This window comes from Ornithorhynchus anatinus, chromosome 14 (assembly GCF_004115215.2).
Source record: "Ornithorhynchus anatinus isolate Pmale09 chromosome 14, mOrnAna1.pri.v4, whole genome shotgun sequence".
Taxonomy (NCBI): Eukaryota; Metazoa; Chordata; class Mammalia; order Monotremata; family Ornithorhynchidae; genus Ornithorhynchus; species Ornithorhynchus anatinus.
The window spans coordinates 39,653,606-39,680,761 of record NC_041741.1 but is presented as its reverse complement, the minus strand read 5'-3'; the positions used below and the strand labels follow the sequence as shown (position 1 = coordinate 39,680,761).

General features: G+C 41.1%; 1 protein-coding gene across 3 annotated transcripts; it reads right to left on the bottom strand.

The window, feature by feature from the left end:
* Positions 1 to 271: 271 nt before the first annotated feature.
* HCFC2 (host cell factor C2) lies at positions 272 to 27,156 on the bottom strand. 3 transcript variants are annotated; one of them, XM_029078984.2, is made up of 17 exons: positions 26,981 to 27,156; positions 25,273 to 25,421; positions 24,063 to 24,223; positions 22,148 to 22,356; positions 21,481 to 21,565; positions 18,077 to 18,183; positions 17,773 to 17,961; positions 16,701 to 16,865; positions 16,117 to 16,169; positions 12,249 to 12,468; positions 10,593 to 10,781; positions 9,958 to 10,034; positions 8,007 to 8,147; positions 4,628 to 4,813; positions 3,932 to 4,217; positions 3,624 to 3,687; positions 272 to 3,043 (listed from the first exon to the last, which is right to left on the bottom strand). In XM_029078984.2, exons 1-17 carry the CDS (start codon positions 27,141 to 27,143, stop codon positions 3,007 to 3,009), a joined length of 2,481 nt encoding a protein of 826 aa, XP_028934817.1. In that variant the 5' UTR covers positions 27,144 to 27,156; the 3' UTR covers positions 272 to 3,006. The 3 variants fall into 3 exon arrangements, with proteins under 3 accessions (XP_028934817.1, XP_028934818.1, XP_028934819.1); XM_029078985.2 differs by having other exon boundaries at positions 8,058 to 8,147; XM_029078986.2 differs by having other exon boundaries at positions 10,758 to 10,781.

Below are 27,156 nucleotides of genomic sequence, written 5' to 3'. Positions count from 1 at the left end.
ATACAGTTGAGCGGACGAGTACAGTGCTGTGGGGATGGGAAGGGAGAGGTGGAAGAGCAGAGGGAAAAGGGGAAAATGAGGGTTTAGCTGCGGAGAGGTAAAGGGGGGATGGCAGAGGGAGTAGAGGGAGAAGAGGAGCTCAGTCTGGGAACGCCTCTTGGAGGAGGTGAGTCCATCCCTCTCATATACAGCTTATAAATTTACCACAGGCTTATTGTGGCACTGCCATTTTCCCTATCATTATGGAATCCAAAATAAATTACAGTTGCAATTTTTTAGTGGTAGAAAATGTGTTTTATTTTACATATCATCGGTACCACATTACATAGGAATAACTGCCTAAACCATTGTCTCAAAACCAAAATGCATCTATGCTCAGATGCTGCAATGAAATATTAAAAAGGGTTCTCTATTTGTTACCTACATAAACAATTTCACAAACAGCTTTTACCTTTAAAAGTGCTGCAATATTTTATGAATTAAAAAATGACCTTGGTACTAGCAGGAAACACTTCTAAATGAGAAAGAGTTATTACCTTCCATCCTGCAAGTGATAGTATTATACGTTAACTCCATGAAATAGTAAGTATGGACCAAAATGAGGATACCGGACTTACAAAGAATTTCAACAGGGTTCTAAAATGGGAATTTCTAGGACACATTTTTGAGTTACAGGCAATAAAATCAGATCTAGAAAGTTCATTCGTCTGAACACCGTTCTGAGGGCACTAACAAAAATCTGTTTTCAACCATTTAGGCAAATCATCAGGTTTACAAAGCGAAGGAAATAAAACCTCTTCACTCTGATGGTTGCTTTCTTTTCTCCCTCCCACCCGAGCAGTTATAAAGCCACTTAGGGAACGCCCTATCTGGAAGATATCGGTATGACTTTTACGGTTTCTACTCCCGTCCCTCTTTCGGGGTCTCCTTTGGGGAGCGGTGATGTACCGTTTTAGAAAATATGCCAATCGTAAGCCAAATACAGAAGCCTCTCTGTACTCACACTGATGTATCCATTTTCTTTTGCTACTTTAGACACAGGTCTAATACGAAGTCATTTACTCACAATGGCAAGGCAACAGAAGACCCCGAGTGGCATCATTCATGGAAGAGTCCTGTCCGGATTCAAGCCTGGTCTGTGGGTCAGGCTCAGGTGAGGGTGACCTGCGGTCCCTCCCACCTCGGGCTGGGGCCTTCTTGGGCCACGGCAAGCCCAGTGGCTGAGACCCTGTTAAGTACACAATAGCACTGTGTGTACATGTGGAAGAACGTGTGGATTGGCTCGTGCGTGTGTGTGTGTTTTTGTGTGTGCATGTCGGAAAGAAAGCCCAATCTACCCTGCATTTAGGAAGTCAGGCTGGGCCCAACAAAGAGAAGGGCTAGAGCTGGGTTGGCCGCAGAGCCTCCCCCGTTAACTCTGGTCCAGGCAATTCTAATCGAGAAAGGCTACTAGACCCTATTTCCAAACCCCCCCTCTAAAATAAAGGTCAGTGAGGTGGCTTAAGGACAAACTCTAGAAAGAAACCATTCAAGAATTCCATGTTCCCAAATACTCTCTGAAAGCATGGGACACTTCCTCCTTTACCTGTTCTTTGCATATTTAGAAGGTGAAAACATCAAGTTGTTGCTCTACATGAACAACTTTGTCTCTGGAAAACAACATTCCCTTAGAATCCTACGTCTGGGTTCGCCTCTTAGCCAAGAACAGCTGAGGCATTTCACTCTAGATCTTGGAAAATATCAAAAAACCTTATTTTTATAAATATCAGACAATAGATTACATTTGCTCCGCTCTCATAAATAAACATCCATAAGTGCAAAAAGAGCCTGGCTCCAGCACTCCCTTGCACTGATGGAAGGGCTTTTTTGAACTGAAGGGCTGATTAGCACAAAGACTAACAGGATAAAACAATGAAAGCGAGGATCAATTAATCAATAGATTACTAAAGTAAAGCACAGAAGCCACTAATTAGGTCAACTCTGCCTGGCACAAATACTTGCCTTTACCCTTTGTCCCTCATGAAACACAAACACATTAGCATTTATATGTGCAAAACTGCTTACAATTTATTTAAACTTTGGTTAAGTATTACCTTTAGCCTAAGTATTTCAGACATGTTAATGGAAGCAATACAAATGATTATAAACATAATGATGAGGTAAGTTAACTTTCTACTAGTGCAAAAAGCAAGCATATGCTGAAGCAAAGCATATGGATTAAAACAAATGTACACTGAAGTTTTCTTCCCAGGCTTTTTGATTTCAGATCGCCAGAGAAGCTCCTTGTAAACATTTTTTTTTCTTTGAAAGTATGGATTTAGAGATTCCTCTGCCTACCAGAAAGTCATCTACAGCCCAAGTAGTGCACTTCTTTTACCATTAGAGTTCAGAATCTCCTGTTTTAAGTGTCTTTAACTTTTTGCATATTTTCTTCAGGGGAGACACATTCATCACAAATATGGTAGAAAAATCGCATTTCTTTACAAACATTATATATTAAAATATTCTATACATTTTAAATTAGTAACGGGTAACACACACATCAATTCTGCACAACTAAATTGATCTTTCCCATGGGGTATCTGTGCATGGATTTTCGGACATAATATTATTCCTTACTTGGTCAACCAGAACTGGCACACAGTTAAGTGGTATAAAAGTGGCAAATATTGTTTTGTGCATTGCAGCTTTAAGTACTTTATACTGCATTTATTGCTCTACACACCAAATCCAGATTTGAAGATGACAGTGGTATCATGAAGCTTTCAAAAGTGTTACAGATTTTTAAAAAACCTATTTGCAGCTAAGATTCTGTAATATCTGTCTACATATTTAGCGATGTTACTTAGTTCTATGTAAACCTGAGTAAGGATGTCTAATGCTTACGATTAGGATGTAAAAAAAGTTTGTACAATTTTCAAGATAAAAACAATGCAAAAATAAAACATTTGGAACATTTACAAAATCTTACAAATGTTAAAATACTACTTCAAAGTCTGCGTCCTGTTAAGGTGCTTCTATTTTGAACTTGACACCTTCCTTTCTGCAAAAGAATAAAATAAGACTTAAGAAATCTGATACTGTCAGAGTGGGGAAAAAAAATCATTCAACACTTATCAGAAGCAGTCAAGCACAGAACAGCAGAGAAGAGTAGTTCTTGAAGACAGAAACCAAAAGCTTTGGGGCTGACTCCTGTGGACAGGAACAGAAAAGGCTGGTGGGGCCAGAGGGGTTTGAATGAGTTGGTTGGGGCCAAAGTCAAGGAGGCGCTCATTCAATGTGGAGCTTATCATGGTGGCGGACAAGAGTAGTTTTTCCTCCAGCTGCCCCATTCTTTGTTCCGAGTTCCACGACAAAACCCAAGAATCAAATGGCTACTAAAAATTGGTGTCGCAAGTTTCATCCAGCTAAAGACAAGAATGAAGAGAGCTGGAGGGAGAACTTCTCCATGGGGGACAGAAAAGACAGAAAGCAAAAGGAGTCAATCACTAGCACTGTGGCAGCGATTGGAGAACTTTGAAGAGTTACATGATAAACTACACGAGACGATACAAGAAGTCTGAAGCAAACATGGCTTGGGGAAATCGAAGACTTTTGGCTGCATTTTGAAAAGAGAGTGGTACCTTTGGGATGGACCAATATATTGAGTTTCAGAGTTCTTTGCTTCTTTCCTACTTTTATTGGGATCTAGAATTGAGCAAACACACATTTTCTTAAGCACAATTAAAAAAAACCTTGGGAAAATTGATGATGATATCTTCCAAAGACACAGGTGACCCAAGCAGAAGAGCAATTTTTCCTAACCAGAGGATTCACTTTCTTAACGTATCATTCGTTCAGAGCCCAAAACAAACAGGTGTATTTGGAGAGAATTAAGAACCTTCTAGGGAAAATAAATCCACTTCAATAATATTTTTACTTCCCACATTACCTTGAAGCCATCGAACTTGGGTAGCTGGCCCATATCCTTTTTCATTTTTTGCTGATATCCTGAACACAATGGCAGGTCTGGACGTATGGTCAACATGTGCATTGGAAAGTTGCCCAGCAGTTACTACACATGATGTTTTAAGACCGCAGTAAATCCTCATAAACACCAGCTGACTTGGATTCTCCTGTAGCTGTGCGGTTCGAATAGCTAAATATGCTGAATATTCCAAAATATTGCCAGAAGGTGAGACTGGAGGTTCCCATGAAAGATGAATACAATCAACATTCTTAAAGGGGAAAGAACAAAACACAGCACTCAAATCTCTGCCTCTACAAGGAATACAGAATAATGCACCAATTTACCAGTTATTACTAAACTATCAGACCCCAAATGTCTGAAATACTGATTATAAAATGTTTTTTATCTTCTCTTCAGTTAGTTTAAAAGAAATAAACAACTTTGAACTTTTGATTCTCTACTAGATGTTTCCTAAATAAAAAGACAACCCTCCCCAGTTCTCCCTCTTCATATTAAACCTATAAATTATTACAAAAGTATCCCCAAAATGTTCAGTACTTGCCCGTTCTCAGATTATTCTTTTATGAAAATAAGCAAAGAGTTGGAAAAGGACAGTTTTTCTTCAAGCCCAAAACTTAGTTAGCTAGTTCCTGAGGAAAGGAGCACAGGATTTCTCACCTTAGAGATTTTGACAGCTGAAGGTGCTCCAGGAAAACCAGGAATACATGTTTTAAATTCACTGATTTTACTGAAAGGGCCTATTCCACAGCCATTGATTGCGGCAACTCTGAACCTATACACTGTGCCTGGAATCAGATCTTGTTTCTTAAGTAGACTGTAGTCTGGAACATTTGGATTTCCCACCTGAAAATATAAATATGCACAAACTAAACAAAAGGCTAAAATACACTATAATGATATCTTTTCTTCAAAGAACCCAAACCGCTTTTTACTAGTGAATTGTTAGCACAGACATCTAGGCCAATGCACTTCAATTTTGGCGAGTACCAGTCAGGGGACACTTGGCCTCTACCTTGACACATAGGGGGAGTAGAACTGACAGATCCGAAATGGAGAATTTAAAACATTTGGAGTGACAGAGCAAACTTTTAATTAAATCACCCATTATCACTTAAAGCAAATAAGCTACCCAACAGGTACGCTTCTGTAGGGTTTGCCTTACTGGGGAGGTGGGGGGAGATGAAAACCTAGGATTCTAGGCCAGTACCACCTGCTAAATTGATGTGCTAGTCATACTCTATCTACCCCACAACTTAACTCAATGATTGGCACATCATGGCACTTAATATGTTTTTAAATTATCATTATTATTATTATCATCTCTGAGTATGTAGTAGAGAAGTTTTTTGGGGATTTTTTTCCTGATCATTTTTCTGGTGTCAAATTATGGTGACTGCATTATACTTTTCCCATGGAGAAAATCTATTTTCATCACATCTATTCTAAAGTTGAATTTTCCATTTAAAAAAAAAACAAACACCTTTATCCAGTTCATTCAAAAGTTTGCACTGACAGAAAAGACCACCATCATTAATAACTACTTAGCATCAACTACAATAATTTCATAGACTTGGTTAACAGTCATAGGTACCTAGGGTTGACTAGAACTTTAGGTGGAGATGCACCTAAACCAGCTGTCCGAGTATTCAAAATTTATATGAAATAAGATACCCTTTCTAAATTCATTACTCATTCCAGGGTCTGATGGAGTTGAAAAGGAATGAAAGAATGGGTATGTCTGCTCCTTTCCTAAAAACCACTTAATTCCAAAATTACAAGAAATAATGATGAATTGATACCTTTACACCTACTGCACTTGCATAATAAAATTCAGTACAGAGTTAAACTTTTTTTTAATGGTACTTGTTAAGCACTTACTGTGTACCAAGCACTACACTGAGGTACATCAGCTAATCAGGTTGGACCCAGTCCACGTTCCATATGACAACTGGATTTTATCTGTTTGGCTTGTGGCTAGAAAAAAGATGAGGAAAAAAATCCCCCCAAAACTTCTCTACTACATACTGAGAGATAATAATAATAATAATACTAATTTAAAAACATATTAAGTGCCTATGATTGTCAACATAGTGCCTTAAGTGTCAATCATTAAGTTATGGGGTAGACAAAATATAATCAAACTGGGCATAGTCCAGTGACTCAATGGGGAGAAAGGTCACCATGAAATTAAGAGAAAAATGGGCAACTTTATACCTGGATCTTAATTGTGCCTGAGTGAGGCATGTAGACTCCACACATCCATCTGATCCTCATGATGGAAACACCAAAGCCGGTGAGCAGAGCATGGGCAGGTGGTGATAGGAGTCCCCATGCAAGATAGCATTTTCACACAGTGGGTGATGAGTGGGCTGGCTGGACCTTCTGGGGCTTAAAATTGTATTTAATTACTTGTCCTAGTAATTCTGGAATGTAAGCACTCTGAGATTTTCATTGTACTGTTAAGCTTCCATGGAGTTTTACCCCAGGAATGGAGCTAGTCAGTGGCAGACTAAGAGCAGGGGCAGGTTTAAAGCACATCTGTAGGTCCTATATGTCCATTCGATTTAAAGTGAAAAGGCCTGGAGCAAATGAAGTGAATGTCAAGTCCCAGCACCTGATTACCTCACCAGAGGCTGAGCCAATCCTGGCTGAAGAACTGGGTCTGGGACCAGAGAAAGGATTATAGAATGGATTGAAGGGAAATGGGAAATGAGAAGCAGTGTGACCAAGTGGAAAGCATATGGGCCTGAGTAAGAGGACCTTGATTCTAATCCCAGCTCTGCCGTTTGTCTGCTCTGTTGCCTTGGGCAAGTCACTTCACTTCTCTGTGCCTCAGCTACCTCATCTCTAAAATGGGGGTTAAGACTATGAGCCTGAAGTGGGACAGGGACTGTGTCCAACCCGATTATCTTGTATCTACCCCAGTGCTTCAATGCCTGACACGAAGTATGTGTTTAACAAATACCACTTAAAAAAAAAAAAAAGTTTGGGGATTTTCGCTGGGGGATACCACGATACTATGTTACTCTATGTTACCCTCTTCATATCTGACAGACGATCACTCTCCCCATCTCCAAAGGCTTATTAAAAGCATATCTCCTCCAAGAGGTCTTTCCCAATTAAGCCCTCATTTCCTCTTCTCGCTCTTCCTTGCAAATGAATTTACATCCTTTATTCACCCCTCCCTCAGCCCCACAGCATTTTTGTACATATCTGTAATTTATTTACATTAATGTCTGTATTCCTCTCTAGACTGTAAGTTCGTTGTGGGCAGGGAACTCATCTACCAACTCTTATAGTGTACTCTCCCAAGTACATACATAGTAGGTACCCGATAAATATGACTGAATGATTGCCTGATTAATGAATTGGGCACCCACAATCGTGGTTTAAAAGTCTGTTCCTTTTGGTTCCAACATGACCATGCAGCCTGGTGAACTAGACCCCTTAAGCACTCACTCATGGTAGTGTCAAAACCTCCCTGAGGAACTTGCTCTCTAACTACAGTCCCTACCTAGACTATGAAGCGAGGACTTAACATTTCCATTTCTGAATTTTCATACCTGGACAGTGATTCGTAAAGGGAACAGCTGAAAGGAGAACACAAAGATAGAAGAAAATTCCATTTTACCAGACAACAGGTTCTCTGAAGACTCTTCTCTCAAGAGCTGTTGTCCACTGCCATCTTACCTCACCACTCTCTTAATGATGTCATAGCTCTGTCACTAGAACTGGAGAGGCTGCATCCACAGCCTTCCAAAGAGGTTCAATTGAGGCTGCACAGCTCTTGGACCCTCAGACAAAGGCTTGCCCAACCTCTCTGGAAGGGAGTTTCTCCATAGTTCTGTTTTTCTGGAAAATCTGGCAAGTACTTGGTCCTGACTTCTAGTCACCTAACCTAATTCTACTTTTTGTTATAATGAATCCTGATGTCATCAGTGCAAGTGGCTACCTGGTAAGGATAGAAATTTTATTCTTCAGGCTTTAACAAAATAGTCATATTAGAGCACGGAATAGCAAATTAATTCCCAACTACCTTATTAGAGATGCTGGATGTCCCTGATGGCAGCAAATAAAACTGGCTCACCAAAGCAGTGTTGTTTTTAAATATTCCCACATCACACCACCGTCGATCTCCTGCTTTTCCAGGGGTCACTGATTTCAGAGGGACTTTTTTCTAGTTTAAAAGAACAAAAGTATGTTGCTTTTATGTTGCTCTTCCTTATTATAACATGATTAAAAAGATACATTGCTCATTAAATCCATACAGTGATCTACTTGACAGATCTACTATAATCTATACGTAAGGTCTGCCAAAATAACAATACCTCACAAGGAAACAGTTTTAACTCTCTAAGTCAATTGTCTGGTAACTCAAGTACAGGAGGAGGTAGGCATTCTGGTAAATTAGATCATTTGTATACTATAAATTTAGCTAGGGGTGAGTGTGCATTCAGATCAGTAATATCAAATTAATATGCCAGGTGGTTTATACCATGACGTCATTTCAGAAAGCATAATATTTGAAAGGATAATCTGTTTAGTGATGATATTATAACTGAATCCAAGAGGAGCAAACAATTCCAAAGTAGTTCATTTTCAGACTCAAAAAACAACCAATGATCTGTTATAAGCACAAAAAACTGCCCATCTTAATGCCCAACCTAGAGGGAGAAAAATAAGGTGTATTTTAACAAACTTCAAACACTACTCAACCAAGGACAGTGAAATTTAACTGTTTTAAAATGTTTTCTTTAAAAAAAAATTCAACCAACTTTCTTGTTAACTGAGCCCCAGGGTGCACTCAAGAATCACAGTGTAAAGTAGATTGCTACTTCAATTTGGAGTTCACAGTGTATAGCCTTTTCAATTGCTCGTGCAGTTCAGCATGGGAAACAATAAAAGGATCTTTTTATGCAAGATCATATTTCCTTATCTATCAGTATTTACAATGCTACAAAGTCAATTAGATCAAATAAGTTTACCAAAAAAAGACTCAAGAATAAAAAAGAAAACAGTATTTCTAAGGTTTTTAGTTCCTGAATGTGCTGAAACAACTCTTTAAAATATCGGTTGTGATTGCCAACTAACTACACAATGAACTAATCTCTAGACTGTAAGCTCGTTTTGGGCTGGGAACGTGCCTGCTAATTCTGTTGTACTGTACCCTCCCAAGCGCTTAGTACAGTCCTCTGTGCATAGCAGGTGCTCAATAAATACCACCGATTGATTGATCGCACTCTCTCAAGATTTTAGAAGCCAATGGTTGAAAGAGACAAGAAGTTAACAGAAGACTATGAATGCTCGTTAATGCTCAGTTGCTGATTAATGTTCAGAAAGTATTCTTTAAACTAAATGTTTGGCAAAGCTTTTTGATATTCAGTGTAACACAGAAAAATTTACTGTCAAAGGCTACAAACTTGTGGAGTCTCCCATCATATATGCTAGGTCAGCTTTGGTCCAATATTCAGGGCCAAGAACTTGCACAAAGGAATTGATGGTTCTTGTGCTACTGATCTGCATACCACTATTTAAATGGTCTTGTCCTTGCCGGTCATACTTCCAATAGGAACAATTAGGCAAGTAGCATGTAAGGTTCATGTGATAATTTCATGTGCAAAACCCATTTATGGCTAAAATGCCTTTATCACAGTGCCAATGGCCAGCAGACAGTTGCCAGGGTAGTTACCTCAGTGGCACTGCAGGCTCCCCTACCCATGTTAAACCCCTCCTTTTCTAGGAGGTCTGCTGAGCCTGGCCACCATATGAAATCTCCTAGGTGGCTTTTCATTCACTCATTCATATTTATTGAGCACTTACTGTGCGCACAGCACTGTAGTAAGCGCTTGGGAGAGTACAGTCCAAGAATGAACAGTCACATTCCCTGCCTATAACGAGCTTTTATTCAGATACCTTGACCGCTGAGGATCTAGCCCCAGCAGCACTTCTGCACTTTGGCTTTACATGCCAACACCACTCATACTTACAGATAATGGAATGGTACAGTCATTTGTTTCAGCTCCGCTGATCTTAGGCATAGGTGGTACAAATGTAGTTTCGTCAACTAAAAACAAGACAATGAATCATTTAAAATAGAAACACGAGACTTAATTTAAAGCAAGTGGTAAGCATACAAACTGCAAATAGCAAATATGCAAATCAGTGATGAAGACTACTTACAAAAGAAATCACAATTGTCATGACAGCTTAATCTTTAAATCCATATTATGCACTAAGTTTTGGGTCAGTTTTATGACTGGAATTGGAACTATCAAAAACATTGTAAAAACACCGTAACTAATTCTATGGAGAAAATAAATTGGGAAAAAAAAAGAGAAGCCGGGAAAGGCCCTCCTCCACAGCCTAAACAGCTGCAACAGCAAGCTTAAGGAAAATATCTGATGCATTTATAAGAGAAAAATCACATTCCAGATTTAGTGCATCACATTTAGTGTACCCTTAAATATCTTATGTGAGGAATTAAAATGCTTCTTTCCCATGTGAATATTGGAATACTTTGTGAGCAAACATGAATCAAAGATGTAATTCCCTTTAAAGAAAAAGAAGCTTGATGGTCTTACACACACTTGGTTCAAAATACAATATGTGAAATTTTTCAAACCTTCAGCCTTTGCATTGAGTGAAGTTTCATCATTTGCAATTGCCCCATTTATACTTGGCTCAGTTTTAATGGCCTGTTGGGTTACCATAGTCTGTGTTCTGGAGACTAAAGTGGATGCAGAAGTTTCAGGGTTTATAGCTCGTAAGTCCAAGTAAAATAGCTCACCTACATTTGCTGAAGTTTGAGGACCTGAAATTCAAAGGTGTAAACTTTTACCATGTTTTACTTTTACTGAGAGACACAATACTAGCTCTGTGACCCAGTTATTTTTAATCTATAAAATGAGAAAACCTAAAAAGGCTTCTGGGTGAAAAAAGTGATCAGAAAGTGTTTGGAAAATACAATTCCTTACTATTTGTCTATCCCCAGGCTGAACGGATTGGTTATTTCAAATATCAGATTCCTCTCTGGATACTTAAGGACGGAGAGGTTCAGAGACCCAGCCCTTCCGCTTGGTCTTCTCTGGGGTAAGGGCATAAGACCACATGGTATACACCTCCATGCTGCTGCAGTTTTGTTTCAATTTATCTGGGACCCAGAATTTTCTTAAGACTCTACAGACTCTGATATCTCTCAGAAGTGCAAGATGACCACAGTACATATAGTTCTGAATTGAACTAAACAACCGAACCTAGTACAATAAACAGACACGTACACATCAGTAGTACTCTGATTAAGCCCTCATCTCCTCCCTTCCTTCTGCATCACCCTGACTTGCTCCCTTCATTCATCCTCCTTCCTAACCCCTCAGCACATATGTGTACATCTGTAATTTATTTATGTATATTAATGTCTGTCCCCCCTCTAGATTGTGAGCTCGTTGTGGCAAAGAATAGGTCTGTTGTACTGTACTCTCCCGAGCACTTAGTACAGTGCTTTGCACAAAGTAAGCACTCATTAATACGAATGAATGAACAAATGAATACTCTTCCTCCAAAATGAAGAGGAAAAGTTATGAATAGCTATATATCAGTGAAAATGATGAATATGTAAAAAATGAAATAACACATATAGTCATCCTATCCTTCCTCCATATCTGTGAGCAGAGATCAACTTGGCATCTGCTGTCAATATTTTAATTTAGTAGTTCAGTATCAAAATATTGTTCATTTCTTAAACAACTTTCAAGAAAATCTGAACCCTTTACTATTAATGATTAATTCAGATTTCTTTTGTAATATCTTTTTGAAATTTAAAACAAAACAATCTCTGATTACAAAGACAAATTTGTATCAAAATTACGTCATTTTACTTAGTTCTAAATATATATAGTCTAAATACAAAATAAACATGGAAATTATTTTGTGGAATGAATTCTAGAAGAAATCAATTATTAAATAACTGATTGCCACGGTAAAATGATTTAAAGGTTATAAACCTCTTAGAGAACAGACATGTTTCAGTCGGCTATACAGTAAATTTAAAGCCAGTTGCTTTCTGCAAGCAACTGAAGTCGCTTCAGTGAGAATGTCAAGTTTTGGGTTTTTTTGTTTTTTTTAAAGACTATTAGTTTCAGTTTCTTACTTCAAGAAGACCAATCACAATTGCACCAATTGTTTCCCAAAAACCTTTAAGAAGCCTCCCAATAAAGTGCACGTAAATTTTCTATCTTTAAGATGTATTTTCAATTTCATTTTATGAAGTTGACATTCATACCTTCATTTCTCTTTAGCATCTCCACTGCAAAGCCATCGTTATTAGCAGCATTAGTTGTCAGAGCAAAAGACGAATGCACAGTGGCATTAGACTCAACGATTCCTTTACGGTCTGCCTGGACTTTCTTTGCAATTTCTTTCATGACTAGATGTTCAGACTCCAGAATATTCACCGGATCTTCTAGTTTTAGTAACTCATTAGATGAACGATATATTTGTGTCTAGGAGAAAATGTGCGGATTTATTCATCTTAGTAGAAAGTGCAGGTTAAAGACAAAAAAAGTAAGCTTTTGTCAACTTTATTACTCATAAATTTCAAGAGTTATTTTAGGAAATCTAATTTTAGTAGATGTGCTATACAGACGATAATCAAAGTGTGTTACAAATTATAGAAGTAGGTAGCAAAAATTTAAGAAAAAAATTCCTTTTATTTAAAAAATACCCTATTGGTATTAATTCAGAAGTTAAATTCTAGAGAGATGAAAAAAGTACCCTTAAAGTGTAAGTCTACATTTCAAATTACATTTTTATAAAGAGGAACCACTTCTATTCTCCATCTATACCCTCTCCCTTCGAGAAGTCATTCATTCACCGGCTTCAACTATCACCTCTAAGCAGATTCCTAAATCTACCTGTCCATGGCCCGACCTCTCCTTTACTACAGTCTCACATTTTCTCCTGCCTTTAGGACACTGATCCTTGGTTGTTCTACAGAAATCTCAAGCTCCCCATGTTGAAAACCGAGTTCTTCATATTCCCACACAAACCCTGTCCTCCCATTGACTTTCCCATCACTGCAGACAACACTACCATCCTCCCTTTCTTACAAGCCAGAAACGTCAGCATTATCCTCGACCCATCTCTCTTTTTCGACCCACAGAATTAGCCTGACATCAAAGCCTGTTGGTTCTCCCTGTTATGTCATCTGTAAAATGGGGATTGAGACTGTGAGCCCCACGTGGGACAACCTGATTCCCGTGTCTACCCCAGCACTTAGAACAGTGCTTGGCACACAGTAACCGCTTAACAAATACCAACATTATTATTTTTCCTTCACAACATCTCTAGGATTTATCCCTTCCTCTTCCTTAGAGAAGAGTCTTTAGAAAAGCAGCGTGGCTTAGTGGAAAGAGCCCGGGCTTGGGAGTCAGAGGTCGTGGGTTCTAATCCCGGCTCCGCCACTAACCAGATGTGTGACTTTGGGCAAGTCACTGAATTTCTCTGTGCCTCAGTTCCCTCATCTGTAAAATGGGGATTAAGACTGTGAGCCCCACGTGGGACAGCCTGATTACCTTGTATCTACCCCAGCGCTTAGAACAGTGCTCGGCACATAGTAAGCGCTAAGCGCTTAATACCATCATCATTATTATTATCCAAACTGCTACGACGCTGGATCACGCACTTATCATATCCCACCTTGACTACTGCATAAGAATCGTCACTGATGTCCCTATCTCCAGTTCCTCCCCAGTCCAGTATGTACTTCACTCTGCTGCCCGTATCATTTTTCTAAAAATAAGTTCAGGCCTCATCTCTCCAAAACCCCCAATGGCTGTCCATCCATCTCTGCATCAAACAGAAACTCCTTACCATTGCCTCTAAGACGGTCAGTTCTCCCCTTCCTACATAACTTCACTTATCTCCCACTACAACCCAGCCTGCACACTTCGCTCCTCCAACCCCAACCTACTCAGTGTTCCTCAATCTTGTCTCTCTCGCTGCCAACTCCTTACACACATCCTCCCTCTGGTCTGGAACTCCCTCCCCCTTCATATCTGATGGACTACCATTCTCCCCACCTTCAAAGCTCTGCTAAAATCACATCTCCTCCAAGAAGCCTTCCTCGCCCAAGTCCCCATTTCCCCAGCTCATTTTCTCTCTCATCCCCACTTGGACCTGTACCCTTTAAGCACTTAAATTCACCCCACCCTCTGCCCCTTCACACTTAGGTATATATCCTTATACTCTCCCATTCCCCCTATGTTTATTTTAATGTCTGTCTCCCCCTCTACGCTGTAAGCTCCTTGAGGATAGGATTGCATCTACCAACTCTATTTTTTTAAGGTATTTCTTAAGTGCTTACTGTGTGTCAGGCACTAAGTGCTGCGGAAAGTGCAGGAAGGGATAAAGGTTCACAGTTTAAGTCAGAGGGAGAGGATTCAATCCCCCTTTTACGGATGAGGTGACTTAACTATGAGAGCACAGAGAACTTAACTGACTTGCCCAAGGTCATACGACAAGTAATGAATGCCTCTATTGTATTGTATTCTCCCAAGTGCTTAGTAAAATGTCCTACACACAGTCAGCACTCAGTAAATACCAATGATTGAAGTAAAGCAGGAGTTGGTTGCCAGTAAAAGAGTGCATGCCGGATCACCCATTTAGGTTTGGAACTGTTTCAACTGGTGGGGTATTTTTCCAAACCCAGCTGAGCCACCTGCACCGAAGACTCCCGGGTTGAGCAGGGACTGGGATTCCCATCACTGACACGTACACTATGTACTAAAGCTCCCACTGGACAGTAAGCTTACTGTGGGCAAGGAACGTATCGGTTATATTGTGTGTTTTACTCTTCTAAGCGCTTAGTAGAGTGTGCTGCACACAGTAAGGGCTCAATAAATGTGACTAAGTATATTCGGGCCAAAGCAGTAACAGCCCGGGACGCAGTTGGCCATCCCAGCAGCTCTGCGGGCCCCTGAGGAGCGGAGGGGGAAGGAGGGGTGTCACTGCAGGTGGGGAAAAGTCGGCTGTGCTCCTGCTGCTTTTGTTCTCATGACCCACTTGGTGAGGACGCTGGCCTGGCCTAGGGGTCTGTGGGGCTCCCCTTCTCTGCCCTGGGATGTAAACTGAGTCAGAATCTCACCATGATCTGAAACACCTTTCTCCACTCCAACTCCCAACCCAATCCCTAATCTTCTTAGAAAAGCATTTCTAATGGTCTCAGCTCCCATTCCAGTATGAGTCAAGTTTTACTCTCATTCTTGGACACTAGGGAGCTAGAAAACATTAATCTGATAACACAAGCCAACTTGTATATGGCATGGCATATTCTGGAAGATGCCGTTTGTGCGCACAGATGCAATGCTAGATTGGGTAAGTATAATGAGAAGCTGCTACAGGGCAGAATTTTGCAAGAACAAAAACCTACATTATGGGAGAACTGGAAGTTTTCAAAAAATGGTGAAGTTTGGGGACAAACATTAAATGCTCTGCTCTAAATTGCCAAAATAAATCTAAATATCAATGCATGGAAGAAAATTATGGCTACGAATTCCTGCTAGGTTGCAAACTCTATATACTGTATATACTGTACCCTCCCAAATGCTTAGGACAGTGTTCTGCACACAGTAAGCACTCACTACATACCACTGATTGACACTATGGAAGAGGAGTTTTAATAGAGCAGATAGAAATGCTATTCTGAAGTCTTTTTCATGGCAACATTACTAGAGCATTTTGCTTCCTGAGTCCAAGTCTGATTTAAGATTAAGCCTCTGATGACTTGTCTGAGGCTGGGAATGGGGAGGAAGTTAACTCTACCAAAGTACCAGGAATCTGAAAAAGGAACTCATAATAATAATAATGTTGGTATTTGTTAAGCGCTTACTACGTGCCAAGTACTGTTCTAAGCGCTGGGGTAGATACGGGGTAATCAGGTTGTCCCACGTGAGGCTCAAAGTTAATCCCCATTTTACTGATGAGGTAACTGAGGCACAGAGAAGTTAAGTGACTTGCCCACAGTCACACAGCTGACAAGTGGCAGAGCCGGGAGTCAAACCCATGACCTCTGACTCATGGGTTCATGACTCATAAAACTCATGCTTTAGGTAACATACATACCTATAATATCTTCCAAATTATTTACTTACATTGTTGGGAACTGTGTTATTCTTGGCTTGCCTCTGAAGATCTAGCTTGACTTCTGGATAAATGAAAGAGTTTAGATTGGGTTAGTGAAAAGGAGGATCACCTTATGAAAGACACAACATAATCAAGTTAAACGTTTTAAAAAATATATCTGAAGAACTTAGAGGCTATTCTCTTCGGTATGTTTGCTTAGAAAGGAGAAATCCATGTATAAGTATGTATGCTTTTAGTTCTAAGATACAGTACTTTTCAGAAGTGATATTTTTAGGAGAGTGAATAGAAAGATTTTTCTGTAAGTTAAATGGTGTTCACTACATCAAGGTGGGGTTGTGACGAGAGAAGCCATATATCCTGGCTACCTCCTTTAACTGTCCTAACCTTCGGTGAGGTTCCGAACAGCACATTCTCTTTATTCTAAGATACTTAACATCTTGTAAGATATCTGAAAGGGACTTAGGGGGTACCTTAAGTTCAAGAGGGAAGCGCATTAAAGAGGAAAATGTGGTAGATATGTCCTCTGGACAAAAAACAAGTGAATACAATTCCCATATCCAGGTGGGTGATTACCCGGGTCAATGATTTTTACCTTGCAAATTCAATGTTTCTGATTCCGCATCCTCTGCTTGAGACGGCAAATCTGAATTCAACTGCAGAAGATACCCTTCAACACTAGGAACTTCATCCCATTTAACTTGAAAAGAGTTGGTGGTAGCTCTGATCAGCTGGACCTGAGAAGGGGCCAGAGGTTTCTCTAGAGAAAAATAGAAATGTTATAAAATTAAGCTTTAAATTTATCTTACACCCATTTACTATGATTTATCCATCAAAATCAATAATGAATCAAACAATTCAATGAGAAGCAGTATGGCTTAGTGGGAAGAGCATGGGCGTGGGAATCAGAGGATCTGCATATCAATCAATCAATGGTATTCATTGAATGCTTACTGTATGCAGAGCACTGTAGTAGGTATTTGGGAGAGTAGTATACATCGATATAACAGTGTTGGAAGACACGTCCCCTACCCATAAGGAGCTACACACACACTAAGCCCTCAGTAAATACCACTGATTGATTGACTGACCTACCCCAGTGCTTAGTACACTGCTTGGCACATAAGTAAGCACTTAAATACCATTTTTAAAATGCCGTTATTAACAAAAGGAAATACTTGAGAGAGTAAATGGTAAGCCTACGGAATTCATTATCACAAGAAACTGTACAGGCACATGCATCAGTATTTTCAAGAAGGGGTAAGATGAATTCGCTGAATGGAAAGTTACAGCTATTAGATGGTACAGCCACAACCTTGAGGATGGATATCAAAAAGGTAATCCTCACCCTGTTTTTCTGATCACCTGTTAGAATCACTGTAGAAGACTGAACCCTGAACAGGATCACCTAATGATCCGGATTAGTGTGGCACAAGTTCTTCTGCAGATATTATTCAATACATGAGGATGACTAGATTCTCTTTTTATCTTCTGTCTAATCAGATCACTTAGTCTCTTGGTGATTCTATTTCGCCATAAGAAAAGGCAGGGGGACAGGATGCAAGATAATGTTCTTCACATAGTCTCAAATAGAAACCATTAATCAAGTTAAGGTATTTTTATTTAAAGGATCAAAATGCATTTGCTTTCCAAGTGTTCTTACCTACCCGTATCAAGATACCAAAGATCTTTGCAGCAAACTTGACCATTCAATGCTTTTTTATACCCATCTCTTCCACTCCAGAAGTATAAACGGGTACCGACTGCCACGGCACAGTGTCCAGCTCTTGGTCTTGGTAACAAGTTCTTTTTGTCTTCCTGAGAATCTGATATTAGAACAGTCCATTCTGCTGTATCTAATAAGAAAACAAATCATTTAAAAAAAAAAAACTGCTTCTCAGGGAATGCTTTTAAAATACAGAATGATGGAAATTTATCCTCTGATACATTTTTATAGTCATAAACACTAACCCAGGTTTAGGTAAGAAAATGAACTGGTGCACCTCCATTCACAGTCATGAGCAGAACATTCTACATTATCCACTGCTTGGGGGACCCATCCTCCAAAAATATACATTCTGAAATAGGAAGACAAAACATACTATATTAACTTTTTTTTAAGGCCTGTTACATTTGCTTCCTACTTTCTTTTTAATTTGGGGGCTTAAAATGTTTTGGAAATTTTTAATTTGACAAATGAATTACTCATTAAATTCAAGGGCCCTTTAATGACCCTTCCCAATTAGGTACCGTCCTCTCTTTTGCAGATAACAGCTTATTGAATATAATATAAAACCATTATATCCCATTATGCACAAACATCTTAGCCAAGGAAACGCAGACTTAAAACTCAACTCTGAACTTAAAAGAAAAATGTCAAATTGTGTTCAATTAATGCCTTGCCCACTGAAATGAACCTCGGATTGAACATCAACATCAAAGATTTTGTGCCAAGAGGGGAACGTGCCTACCAACTCTGTTGTACTGTACTCTCTACGAGAAGCAGCGTGGCTCAGTGGAAAGAGCTCGGGCTTTGGAGTCAGAGGTCATGAGTTCGAATCCCGGCTCCGCCACTTGTCAGCTGTGTGACTGTGGGCAAGTCACTTAACTTCTCTGTACCTCATCTGTAAAATGGGGATTAAGACTGTGAGCCCCACGCGGGACAACCTGATTCCCTTGCGTCTACCCCAGCGCTTAGAACAGTGCTCGGCACATAGTAAGCACTTAACAAATACCAACATCATTATTATTATTATTACTTAGTTCAGGGCTCTGCACACAGTAAGTGCTTAAAAAATACCATTGATGGTAATCACCATACAATACACGAAAACAAGAATTTACAATTTGTTATGCATTGGGTGCCTTATATAAGGCTAATGATGTGATGTGGGAGGGCATCATAGTAGATAACTCAAAAGACAAGTGCTTACTTTATCTACCAACTTCTGGCCCAAATTAACTCTTGTCTAAGAGCAAGAGATGCAAAAACAGGTTGACATCACAATTTTCTTCAACCTGTCTTTGTTCCCGAAGGTCCAATTTTACCTTTCTCTCTTCCTTTTTCCCCCATTTCCACTAATATTTCTTTACTTTCCAAGTCTCCTGATCTCTTGCTTCGAATGGGTGGTAAATGGGATGAGAAGCAATGCAAGGAAACTGATAGGGGAGAGGAGAGGGATGAAGATAGGAAAATTTCTTGTATTTTTTGAGATATGAAATCTGCACAAATATCATAAATTCTTCAAAATACTTTCAAATGCTAAATAAAATTATTCTTAATATTCCTATAAAGAGCAGGAAAACACCTTACTTCTGGACTTTGCCCTGCTTTTGCTAACGTGCTTTAGAAACATAACCTAGCTGGAAAATAATCTTGCCAAACCCTTGTCTTATTCTTTTCTTAAAACTTTCCACAGATAAGTTTTCCCAACCTTGCTCAGTCATCTATTTTAGTACTTTATCACCCTGCCAGTCAATATTTCCTTCCTCCAGGACTACTGAACTCTTTTCCAGTTAATTTAAGTCTAGACGGCCTTGTTCAGTTTCCCTAGGACCTGAGGAAAACTTCCAAAAAGTACTCTCTTCACCAGACTAAGAGAAAACCTCCAAATCCTTCAAACTTTTTATTAGAGGTCTATGTCCTAACTCTATCGCCGCTGCCCTTCTTAGGACTCGCTTCAGTTTCTCTACATTCTCTTTCAAGTGATACCCCAAACTGTACATTAAGGCCTGATGGATGCAGAGAATAGGGAAATTTCTTGTCTCATATACAATCAGTGGAATGTTTTGAGTGTTTACTGTGTTCAGAGCACTGTACTAAGCACATGGGTCAGTACAATACCACAGAGTTGGCAGACCTGCTCCCTGCCCACAAAGGAGCTTACAGTCTAAATGGAGAGACAGACTATAAAATTACAGATATGGTCATAAGTGCTGTGGGGTTGAGGGACACATCCTGGCATTAATTTGCTTCTTCTAAAGGAAGATTACTGCTATACTAAACACTTTTACCTTGTGGTTGACCAGGGCCTCCAGGTCTTTTTCTACTGTACTTATGCTTAGGTGGTCTCTTACCATCCTGTATTAGTGTGGTTTATTCTTTATCTCTAAGTGTTACCTAGTCCTAGGGTCTTCCTCCTATTTTGGTCAAACTATTTTTACAATCTCCCAAGGTCATGCTGAATTTTATTTTTGTCTTGCAAACTGTTAACAACACTAATTGAGTATCACCTGCAAATCTGCGAGGAGGATCCTTCTTGACTCTTTCAGTAAAAATGGGGAAGAATATGCCCCAGGGCTACTCTGGGAGGTAATGCCTAATATACCCTGGAAGTTAATTTTGACCCTGTAATCAGCTGTGCAGGTACTTCACACAAGTACAGTCAAAAACATTCTTTCCAAGATTGGCAGTGCAAATGTCAAGGGGAGGGGGAGGGCACACCTAGGGGAGAGGGGAGTTCAAAAGCCTTACTGGATAGTCAAAGGACCTGCCATAAAAGGAAGCTGTCTGGCACCATTAGGTTTTCCTAAAACTATTTTGTTTATTAGAGGAACATAATATAATAAGAGGTTGCAAACTGATTAACAATGTATCTTATTTTGACAAGTATTAAGGCGTTTGGACTAATTTCCAAAAATGTTTAAAGATGGACAAAGTATTTGTGTTTTTCCAATTCTCAGTGAATCCCCTTGCACTCGAGTTCACAAAAAACAGTAGCTAGTTACCCTGGCTAACTCATAAAGAACTCTGGTTGACATCAGACATCAGACCCTACTCATTTAAATTAATCCACTTTAAGTACCCCCAATCCCTATTCAATAATGATTTTCGAAACTTCCATCGCAAGAGGGCCTTTCCCTGGTCATTGTTCATATTTGATCTTTTTTGACCCTATCTTCATAAACAAAGCAAGTATAGGTCACATCTGATCCCAAGTAAATTTATAAACAAATCTGGGGTGTGAGAGTTCAAACCGTAGTGAAAGGGAATAGCCTATGCGAATCAAAATTACTTTGGATGAACTTTCTTGAAACTTTTTTTGCTCTATCTCTGAAGTCCTTACTGTTCCGCATAATTCACGAGGCACTTGGCAAAAAAAATTCCATTTGTTTAAATGAGAATTTTATGAAGTCCTAAATCAAGTTTCAAATTTTCCCAACATATAAAAATCCTTAGTCACAGCACTAAATATCCTCCTGTAGTCATAAATAAATAAGTTTGGCCTGAGCGCCTGATACGCTAAAGGTTTCACTTATCCAGGGACACGGAAAAACTCCAAATGCAGGAATCAATGGTTAAAAACACTTTTCTTTAGTGTCCTTAGTTCTTTTCTTATGTGCCTTTAGTTCAGCTTTTAAATTTTAAAACATACTTGTTTCCTATAACATTGGCTGTATGAAGGCTTCGTGGAAGGGGCACTGTTCCCTTAGTTTCAGGTTGTGACCATGTCATGGTTTCTGAAAATAAGAGAGCATGTTTACTTGCAAATATTTATAAATAAATATATATATATATATATATCTCAGTGCTATTTATATCTATCTCTGATCCCAGAAGCATCAAAATACTTTGCTCTGCAAAAGTTTGAAGAGTTTTTTTTTAATAGAAGTGCAAATATTTTAAACTGAATTTTTTTTTTTTAACCACAACAAAACAAGAATTTTCCTGCTGATGTACATTTGATAGTCATCACACTACAACCAAACACTTAATTCTGCTCTGAAGTTGAATATGGATAATGGTAATGCTTGATGGTTGCTTATTAACCTCAGAAAGTAAAAGTTCTTACAATCACTCAACATTTTAAACTGAAGCTATGGCTGATTCGCAGGTACTGAACATTGCAAAGTAAAAAAGAGAGGTAATTCAGACTCTTTTCAAGAGTTCTCATAATATTTTATTCTGTGGGAAGAAAAGCAGCACAAGGGATAATACTCAAGAATGTCAGATTCTTTCGGGGTGAAATCTACTATTACGCACACACTCCATCTTCCCTAAATTGGAGATCAGCAGCGAAAGCTATATGTTACTAAGCTCACCTATATCAAGTTGCCAAAGGTCATCGAGTCGACAGCCACACATTCCTCCAAAAACATAGAGTTTGGGATTCCCTGAATCTTTTCTGCAATAGACAATGGCTGTATGCGATTCTCGTGGAGAAGGCAAAATCCCTTTTGTCACTGGAATGCTCCAACCCACAACTCCAGAACCATGCTGGAGTTCCAATTCATAGAAATCATTTAAATATCTATGAGATTATGGAAAATGAGAAAGAGATAACGGGATAAAAAAAAATCCTTTAGGTTTTGACCATACTTCATTTAAGATACACTGCAACTTAACATGTACTTGAATTGTATTCATTTCAAGAGATTTTCCCATTACTGAAAAGCAATTATGGCACATTCTGAGATCATCATAAATAAAACCCCCCTTTTTATTTATATATACATATATATATATAATATACATATATTCGCTTATAAAGGTCCCAACCTGTAGTCAACCACCAAAACACTGCCTAACCAGTATATCGGGCCCAAGAAAATGATTTAAGCTAAGTCAACACATGTTCAAGCAAAAACAGGGTTAATGAAATTGAAAGGTCCTAAAACAGTTGCAAATGAGACTGTAGATTTATAATTTGCATCATATACTATTTTAAAACTTAGGAACTCCAATTGCAAAGTGGGCTTCATATTCCAAAGTTTATCCAGAGGAAAACAAAGACAAATCCAAAATGGCGGGAGAGTCCATCATCCTCACATACCGTATTTCTAAATGTGAACGCAGGTTTTGTTGAGAAGATAAATTCTTTTCATGGTATCTGTTAAGTGCTCACTATGTGTCAGGCACTGTACTAAACGCTGGAGCAGATACAAGCTCACCAGGTTGGACACTGTCCGTGTCCCACGTGGGGTTCATGGCCTTAATTCCCATTTTACAGGTAACAGAGACACAGAGGTTAAGTGACTTGCCCAAAGTCACAGAGCAGACAAGTGGCAGAGTTGGAATTAGAACTCAGATCCTTCTGACTCCTAGGACCGTGCTCTATCCACCACCATCACACTGCTTCTCAGAAACTATAGTGCTTCATGATGTGAGGGGACATAAAGTCATGATCTGCGAGAAGCCCTTGGCCTTGGAGTGCAGGGATGTGCACTCTTTTCATTACTTCCCTCTTCTGGGAAAATGACAATAATCTCTTGCTCTTACTCTAAGCTACCAAAAGATAAGTTCCAGTTACGGTATTTTTAAAATGAGGTAACGTAATATGAATATTAATAGAAAGTGCCTCCAAGTACCCACCTGCTATTACTGAAAAATTGACTGATAACTAGACATTTTGATTATTTTTAAAAGCTCACTGGGTTCCTGGTTCTTGTTGAAAAATACATTTAATTTCAACTAATCTATAAAAGACAGGGTGGAATGACCAGGTTCCCAACAAATTACCTCATCATACCACTCAAACTCTGAAAAGGTTACTCTTCTCCCCAAACCCACCCTCCTTAGAGCTCACCACATTACCAGGTTCCCAGAACACAACCATCTGCCTGAAGGAAACAGACTCAGCATTTCCCCATATATTCCCACAAAAACCTGATAAAAAAGCAAAATGCAGATTTTAGCCTCAGAGATATACTGTGGGTTTCATCCTCATTAAGATGCCTGTATTGCCATTTAAGCCAACAGCACCTTGAACAATAGGTTTTTGGATAGGAAGGCGAGTCTAGCTTTCCAATGATCCAGGGACTAGATGAAACAACAAGCACTCCCTTTTCCCAAAATTTTAATTTTGGCGGCACGCTCTTTGGAGCCCATTCCTCCTTAAGCACAACTGGGGATGGCTATGATGAAGCCCTTTGACAGAGGAAAGTCCCTAACAAACAGTTAGCAACTTCGGTTTCTGTCTCATTTCTACAAATGTTTGTCTGAACCCAGAGAGCCTACCTGGGAACATTATTGTTTGAATCTTCACTTTCATTTGCCAGGCCACCAAATAAATAACACTTGTTACCATATAACGAAAAGCTGTGGCCAAGTCGAGGACAAGGGGGTGAACCAGAAGACGGAGGTTGGGGTTTCACTTTTTTCCACAGCCAACGGCTTGCCTTGAAAATAAAACAAACACAAGTAACTCCGCAATCTTTTTATACTTCTATCAGTAGAGCATTTTTCATTTTGACACGGACTGTTTTTCATAATGAGCAACTCCTTCCATTCCTGGTTAGGTGATCAAATTATATTTAATGACTCTGGCATACCACTGTGCAATCTTCTTGGCCCTGAAATAAAGGCCGGATGATGCCATCCCAGAGATATAAAGGGATGCTATGTAGCTGAATGGAAAAGGCAAACATCTGGAGGGGATATAAGCAATTAACATCCTCCTCATGACAGTTTGGCAGTTGGCACTGCAGGGGGGTCAGTTAGAAAATGGCTTAAGTTAGGTGAGGGCTTTGACAGCTTGCCCAATATTTCTTAATGTTGCTCTGGATGGAGGAAATGATTTCATAGTTGAAAAATTAAATGTACTGACTAGAAATTTTGTTCTAGCTTACGCTGGCTATCCCAAGAGAAAACTTTATAATAACCTTTCTTCTTTCTAAAGGGTAAAATGGAGTGGAATATTTTTAAAATGGAAATTGTAGCCTAAACTGACCCCCCCCTTTTTTTAAACAATGAAAGACACTGATAATAATAATGATAATTATGGTATTGGTTAAGTGCTGACTACGTGTCAATCACTGTTTTAAGCGCTGGGATGGATTCAAGTCAATCGGGTTGTCTCACGTGGGGCTCACAGTCTTCATCCCCATTTTACAGATAAGGTAACGAAGGCCCAGAAAAGTTAAGCAGCATGCCCAAGGTCACAAAGCAGACAAGTGGCGGAGCCGGGATTTGAACCCACGTCCCCTGACTCCCAAGCCCGTGCTCTTTCCACTAAGCCTCACCCAGTATTCATTTTCACATTGAAACCGTGTCCTTCTGTATAGAAGTGAAATGTTACTCATTTACTGCCCTGCAAACATTAAGCCGATTTAAGTGATATTATCTCTGAAGAAATGCGGGTGATTTTCTGAGTAGTGATGAAGCACTTTAGTATTCTCCCGAACTTATATACCCCGCAATATCTTACTCGAGTTTCCACGGTGCCTACCTGAAGTTCATAGAGGTCATTGCTGTATCTTCCATATTCCACCATTCCCCCAAACACTAAGATCCTGGTGCCGTCGCAGACAAACCCGTGGGCAGCACAGCCTGGGGGTATATCTCCTCTGACGGCCGGCAGGAACCACTGATTCGTAACTATTTTCAAAAGGAAACCCGATTAGCACCTCAGGTCTAAGATCGACCGGAATCGCAGCCCCGGTGCAAAGAGAGGGGCGATTTTTTGGCTTCCTCCACCCCCAAAGAGCGTTCATCGCAGTCCCGGTGCAAAGAGAGGGGCGATTTTTTGGCTTCCTCCTCCTCGTGCCCGTCACCAGCCCCAAAGGGCGTTCATCGCAGTCCCGGTGCAAAGAGAGGGGCGATTTTTTTTGGCTTCCTCCACCCCCCCAAAGAGCGTTCATCGCAGTCCCGGTGCAAAGAAAGGGGTGATTTTTTGGCTTCCTCCTTCTCGTGCCCGTCACCACCCCCAAGGAGCGTTAGCTTCACGAGAAGGGCAGAGGCGTTTGCATTGCCACCCTAATTTCCGAACCCTTTGGGGCTGACGGCGTGAAGCAGGTGGCGGAGCCAAAGGCTGGCACCCCACAAACGGCCACGGCGGAAAGGCGGACCGTTGGGTTACAAATGAAATCAAAGGGGTTTTTTGTCCTTTTTTGTGTCCCCCGTCCCCCCCCCCCCCCGTGTCCTCCGGGCTGTTGGGGGCAGGGCCTTCCCTGTGGGTGGGCGGGAGGTCCCAGCCTCGGTGTCTCGCTTGACAGGTCTCTGTGACAGACAGGGCCCCGCCGAGGACGGCCGTTGCACAGCTGGTTCTGGGCCGTCGGTCCCCGTGCCCGATCCCGTGCCCACCCGCCCCGGCGAGGCCAGGGACGCCGTCCGGTCCTCGAGGGTTTGGCCAAGGAGGGACCGACCCTCGGGCCGGCTTCTCTCTAGCGGCCCAGTCACGGGGGGGGGTGTGTGTGTGTGTTTTCATTCAATCGTATTTACTGAGCGCTTACTCTGTGCAGGGCACTGGACTAAGCGCTTGGAGTCTCCAGTTCGGCAACAGAGAGCCCACCACGGGCTCTCAGTCTAAACGGGGGAGACGGCACAACCGAACAGCGCAGGCAGCATCCAGATCAATAGAATCATAGACACCTCAATAAGAAAATAAACAGGATAATAAAGAACAGAGACAAATCCGCACAGCGCTGAGGGGAAGGGGGAAGAGCGGAGGGGGGGGGGGGAAACGGGGAGGAGGAGCAGAGGGAAAGGGGGGCTCAGCTGGGAAGGCCTCCTGGAGTGGAGGGGAATCGAGGGGCGCCCGGGGAAGGACCGGACCCTCCCGCTTTCTTTCTCTGGGAACCGGGAGAGCCTCGGGAACCCGAGGGGCCTCGGGTCCGCCGGAATGGGGTCCTCTGTGTCTGTGTGTGGGCCTCGGTCTCTGTGTCGCCCGTGAGGGGGACGACGAGGGCGGTGCCGCGGGCCGGGGTCTGCGGGGGAAGATGGGGGCTCGTCCGCTGTCCCGCCCCGCGAGGGGCAAGGGCCGGGGGACGGCAGGGCCCTCGGCGCCCGCCCCCGGCTCGCTCGCTCCCCCAGCCCCGGAGCTGCCGCACCGGGCCCGGTGACAGCTGTCAGGCTGGCCTCGGGCTTCTCCCTTCAGCCTCCCCCCGTCTCTCCGCCTCCCTCCGTCGCCCCGGGTCCCCTCGGCCGCCGCCGCCTACCGGTGTTGTAGACGTGCAGCTCGTCCGCGATGCCCTCGTTGCCGCCCCCGAAGATGATCATCAGCTCGCGGATGGCGACGGCCCGATGTCCGTGGCGGGCGCGGGGCACCGGCCCCGTGAAGGAGGAAACCCGCCGCCAGGACGGGAGGCTGGCGGCCGCCATCTTCCCCGACCCC

Bases quoted from the DNA above. Each gene is read 5' to 3' on its own strand.
- HCFC2 (XM_029078984.2), bottom strand. From the start codon at position 27,143: ATGGCGGCCGCCAGCCTCCCGTCCTGGCGGCGGGTTTCCTCCTTCACG. The intron at 22,357-24,062 runs GTAGGCTCTCTG...ATAATCTCATAG, and splicing joins TCAAACAATAATGTTCCCAG to ATATTTAAATGATTTCTATG. The intron at 18,184-21,480 runs GTATGTTTTAAA...TTCCTATTTCAG, and splicing joins GCCAATGTTATAGGAAACAA to AATGTATATTTTTGGAGGAT.